Raw genomic sequence first — 5459 nt, forward strand, 5'->3', positions numbered from 1 at the left:
TTTTTCATGATTCGACGTGTAATACACAGAGTACAAGAAATTAATGTATTTTTCTCGCTGGTGTCACTCGACTGACTCGTATTGTGAATACGCGATTTAATTTATAATAAGACCGGCTTCGCGAAGTTCCTCGATGATCGACAGCATCTCGTTGCCGTGAGCGTTGTTGCCTGCTCGGTGCGAAGTGTCGAGCAATCATAGACGATCCATCAGCTCGTTGGAATCATCCCAGTGCACGTAATCGATCGCGTTGTCGTTCAATGTCATTGCGTGAGGTAATCCCTTTCCAGATTTCTTCTGTTTCTTGGGTATGACTGACATCAACGGCGCGATTACGTGTTTGTACTTGTATCCTCTGTTGCTCAATAATCGACCCTTTGAATGGTACTTGTGTTTGTGCGCGTTCGTCACCAACAGCATGCTCTTGTACTTGTGCATATCGTCTTCCGTGTAAAGGGCATCGTCGGGAATTCTCTTGAAAATCAACTCGTAAAGATCTAGTGTACCGGCGTATCGTACCCCGTCGATAATTATATGTTGTCCGCGTCATCCACGTCGAAACGTTTATTGCCAAACATCAGCCCATCCTTGTGTAGGTAAACGCCGTACATGCGATCTATGCCGCTCTCTTTATCTCGCGCTCGCCTCAGGACGGCCTCAACGTACTTTTGACCCAGCGGACCCAAACCAGCTCGTAACCTCTCTCGACGTTTGCAGCTGATTTTGAACCTTCGTCGCTAGCGAATCTTTCGTCGTTTCGAAAACGTTCTCCAACGACTCTATCGTTGGTACGATTTTGGCACGCGGAGTGGAGGTTATTGGTTGTATCATCGTGCTATCGATCATTGGATTTATGCAGAGTCGTGGAACACTCGAACGTCTCGCTCGCTTCTTCTCTCTCCTCTTGTTCCTCTTCCTCCTTCCTCTCGCGTTTATGGACAGACGCTGCATCTTCGTCGCGCGACTCTCTCTTTGTCGCACGTCGGGGCTGTCGACGAAAAGTCGCAGCGGTTCGATAAGAGGCTTAAAACGTCTGTTCAACGCGATGTCCTCCTCGATTCTACCGGTCTTCAGAGCGCGATGTTTCTTGCGGATCAACTCGCTCGTCTTCTCGCTCTCGCGATTTTTTCACGCTCGCGCACATCTGCCATGTTCGTCTGTGACTAAGTATCGACAACGACTGGTCGCGTTACGGTATCGCGAACTCGTTAAATCCTTTTCTGTATCGTCCATTTGTGAGCGCACTGTCTTTGTCTAACACTACGAATCCATATTTTTGTTGCCAACAGGCGTGGCACAACGCGCAAAATTCGTTGTACGACATGTCGGTATTTACATGATCGTTGTAAACGTGTTTCAAGTTGATATCGTCCTGTTTGAATAGGATCAGAAGGTTCGCGTTGTCGCGTATCAGATGTTTAGGAATCCTCGCCTACATCTGACAGAGATAGAAGCAGTCAACATTCGCGTGGCGACCTATCGAAAAGTATTCACTCACCGCATCTTGCTTGTCGTATGCCACGTCATCAAAGATAAAAATAGAATTTGGGAGCGCCACCTCACTCGGTGGAACGACGCTGTTGTTGGAAAACGTAAAGTAGCTGATTTCGTCGATAGATGTAAACAAATTTTCGAGATATCGATACTTTGGCTATTGCAACGATTTTGAATAGACATACACGTTCTCGAAACGTACATCGTTCGGGCTCTCGAGTAAGCTTATGAGAACATTGATTTTATCGCAATTCGACGGGCCGCAAATGATCGCGCGTATAGTACTCGGCAGCATTTCGCCGTGCTTGCGCTTCTCCGCGCTACTTCCCATCATTCGCGATTTCGCGTCACAAATCGTGACGCGTATCGTCAGTAGTTGCAGTACGAATTTCATGCTCACGCTACAGGCTGTGCGCTCTCGAACGACTATTTAAAGACGTGCGAATCCCGCGAATCGCGCAGTAAAATGTATCTCGCGCGGAGTCATCCTTCTGATATTCGAAACTTGAGCGCCGAGCAGTTGCAATATATACCGAAGGTCGTACTCTTACGCGTGTACGGCGATTACATCGAACACGTCTGGGACCAGCTTCCGGAACACGTGAAGGCAGATTCGGAGGTTCGAACCTATCGTCAGTGCGACGAGCACCAGCCGTGGCAGCGAATGCACATCGACGGTCCCGCACCTAAGATAAAGGACTGTAACGAACGTCGGGCGGTAGTCTGTTGAATCGAGCAGTAAACGCGCTTCCTTTCGAGTTACATATTCCGGGCTACCAGTTTTGCGGCCCAGGCACTCGACTTCCGAAGCGATTAGCCAGAGGTGACGCGGGCATAACTCCGCTAGACGCGGCGTGTCGGGAACACGACATTGCGTATTCACACAGCAACGATCTCACCGATAGACACGCAGCAGACAATATACTAGCCGAGAAGGCGCGGAAACGCATTACCGCGAGTGATTCGGCTCTGGGCGAGAGAGCCGCCGCTGCTGCCGCCTGGGCAGAGATGAAAGCCAAGACCAAGATCGGCATGGGCATGAAACCGAAGAAGACGATGACGACCAAGAAAAAAACGACGAAAAAGCGGATACTTCCAACGGCGAAACGAGGTGGTGCGTTACCGTTTCTGTCAATGTTGGGCGCGCTCGGATCCTTGATCGGCGGAGCGGCCAGCGTGGCGAAAGCGGTAAACGACAACAAAGCCGCGCGACGTCAGCTCGAAGAGCTGCAACGATACGACCGCGCGATGGAACAGGGCCGCGGACTGTATCTCACTCCGTACAAATACGGACGCGGACTGTATCTCGGCCCGTACAAACATGGACAGGGTGCAGCTGCAAAGAAAAAAAAAACGCCAAAGAGACGATAAAAATGCCGTCTGGCGCAACTACCAATGTGCAATTAAACGAGCTCGCGAGACGTATGCGCATACCATACTTTAGAGGCGTTTTCATGCGTAACGCGTTACCGACGAGCGGTGTGCGTCGAAACGAAAGCGGTATCGTGAATCTGGACGATGCGACGGGGCCTGGTACTCACTGGGTAGCGTACGCGAAGAGGAACAACCGCGTCGTATACTTTGACAGTTTCGGTAATCTTCGACCTCCCAAGGAACTGGTGCGATATTTCGGGAACGGTGCTACGACGATAGAGTACAATCGTACGTCCTGTCAGACGTACGATCAGAACTTCTGCGGACAGATGTGCCTGCGGTTTCTACAAACGGTAGACGCGCGCGAATTTAAAAAGCTCGGTGAGACGCTGTGAAATTTCAGTATTAGTCGAACACCGCCATGTCGCTGACGCTTACGCTGAGCGGGAAGAGCACCGTCCTCGCGGCAAACTACTTTCCCGCCATAGATTTGAGTGACGACGATTACGAGCTCGGTCTGGTGATTTTTGAGACTTATCACACGATACCGAACGTGAATAATTCGAACAACAAATTTTATTTTGCCAAAGATGACGTGGAAATTACAATTCCCGAAGGTTCGTACGAAGTGCGAGACATAAATGAATTTCTGAAACGCGCGATTTTACGGAAAAGTCCTCACCGCGACGCGCTTGAAACCGTTGACGTAGTGCGCGGTGACAATAAGAACAATGACGCCGATGATAATGATAACGGTGAGGATGGAGAATACCCGATTACGCTCCGCGCAAACTACAACACGATGAGATGCGAGATTAGATGTGCGTACGGAATAAACTTTGACAAACCCAACAGCGTTGGATCGCTGCTGGGATTCTCGTCGAAGCGCGTACTGCGACCGCGAAGATGGCACGAATCGGACATGTCGATCAACATAATGAACGTAAACGTTATCCGCGTAGAGTGCAGCGTGACCGCGGGTGCGTACAGCAACGGCAAAAGCGCGCACACGATACACGAATTTTCACCGAGCGTGCCGCCAGGATATAAGATATCGGAGAGGCCGGCGCAGATCATTTCCCTGCCGATCATCGCACGGAGCATTACGGATCTGACGATACGCGTCGTCGACCAGAACGGACGATTGCTCGATTTTCGCGGAGAAGAGATCACCGTTAGATTGCACGTACGACGTCTGCAGTGATAACGTGAGCGTGAGATGCTCGTGTTGAACGGAACGGAGCGCACGCAGAGAGATAACGTATTCTTTACAAGGCCAACGACGTCACAGCTCGATAACACTCGCTCATCCGACTGCATTAGAAAGAAGAAGAAGCTCAGCGCGTCGAACGTTACATTTTTAAAGTCTTTGGGATTCGCGGTGCGCAACATTTGAGATGACTGATATCCTAAACATTAAAAGCGAGCCGGTCTTCGACGATCGCATCGTCAAGATTGAGACTCACACGTACAACCCGTTCGCCAACACAACGTTCGGGTACAGCGACGAGATAAGAATACCCATACAGCAACAGGATCTATACACATTGCCGTACGAAAGCTTTCTATACGTCGAGGGAAAACTGACGAAGAACAAAGTGGTCCAGGGTGCTAGCGTGTCATTGGGAAATAATTGCGTCGCGTTTATATTCGATGAGATTCGATATGAACTCAACGGTGTGGAGATTGATCGTAACAGAAACGTAGGCATAACTAGCACGATCAAAAACTATGTAACAGTGTCGTCCGACAGAAGCGTGATTCTGCGGAATGCCGGCTGGGATGCGCAGACTACTGCGGCCGGATACTTTAATTTCTGTGTTCCGCTCTACGTACTGCTGGGATTTTGCGAAGATTACAGACGTGTGGTGATCAACGCTCGTCACGAATTGATTTTAATACGAGCGCGCAACGACAACAATTGCCTGACGGGAGATTCGACGACAGAGCCGACGCTCGAATTATTCAAAGTACAGTGGCGAATGCCGCACGTGTTATTGAGCGAGATAAATAAGCTGTCGATACTGCGCGCTTTGGAGAGCGGACGATATCTGAGCATGGCTTTTCGCTCTTGGGATCTGTACGAGTTTCCGCTCTTGCAGAGCACAACCAAGCATTCGTGGGCCATCAAGACGGCTAGTCAGCTCGAGAAGCCGCGCTACGTCATTTTCGCTATGCAAACAGGTCGAAAAAATATCATGTCTGAGGATGCAAGTCGATTCGACCACTGCAAATTAACCAATGCTAAACTCTACCTGAATACGGAATGTTATCCGTACGATGATTTGAATCTAGATTTTGATAAAAACAGATGTGCGATTCTGTACGACTTTTACGCGCGTTTCTGCAAGGGCTACTATGGATACGAATATCTCGAGTCGAATCTCACCTTTACAACTTTTTTACGTAATGGCCCGTTCGTGATCATCAATTGCTCTCGACAGAACGAATCAGTCAAGAGTGGTACCGTGCGATTAGACTTTGAATGTAAGGAGAACGTGCCCGCAAATACAACAGCCTATTGTCTCATCATACACGATCGTGTGGTTCAGTATACGAGTATGCCACAAATATGTACAACAGCTATCTGA

At 49.3% G+C, this 5459-nt stretch overlaps 1 protein-coding gene across 1 annotated transcript; it reads left to right on the top strand.

Moving 5' to 3' along the window:
• The first annotated feature begins 4265 nt into the window (after nt 1-4265).
• On the top strand, nt 4266-5459 carry LOC108745812. Its single transcript, XM_018482182.1, has one exon. The coding sequence runs from the start codon at nt 4266-4268 to the stop codon at nt 5457-5459; it is 1194 nt and encodes a 397-aa protein (XP_018337684.1).

Source organism: Trachymyrmex septentrionalis, unplaced genomic scaffold, assembly GCF_001594115.1.
Source record: "Trachymyrmex septentrionalis isolate Tsep2-gDNA-1 unplaced genomic scaffold, Tsep1.0 scaffold15, whole genome shotgun sequence".
Taxonomy (NCBI): domain Eukaryota; kingdom Metazoa; phylum Arthropoda; class Insecta; order Hymenoptera; family Formicidae; genus Trachymyrmex; species Trachymyrmex septentrionalis.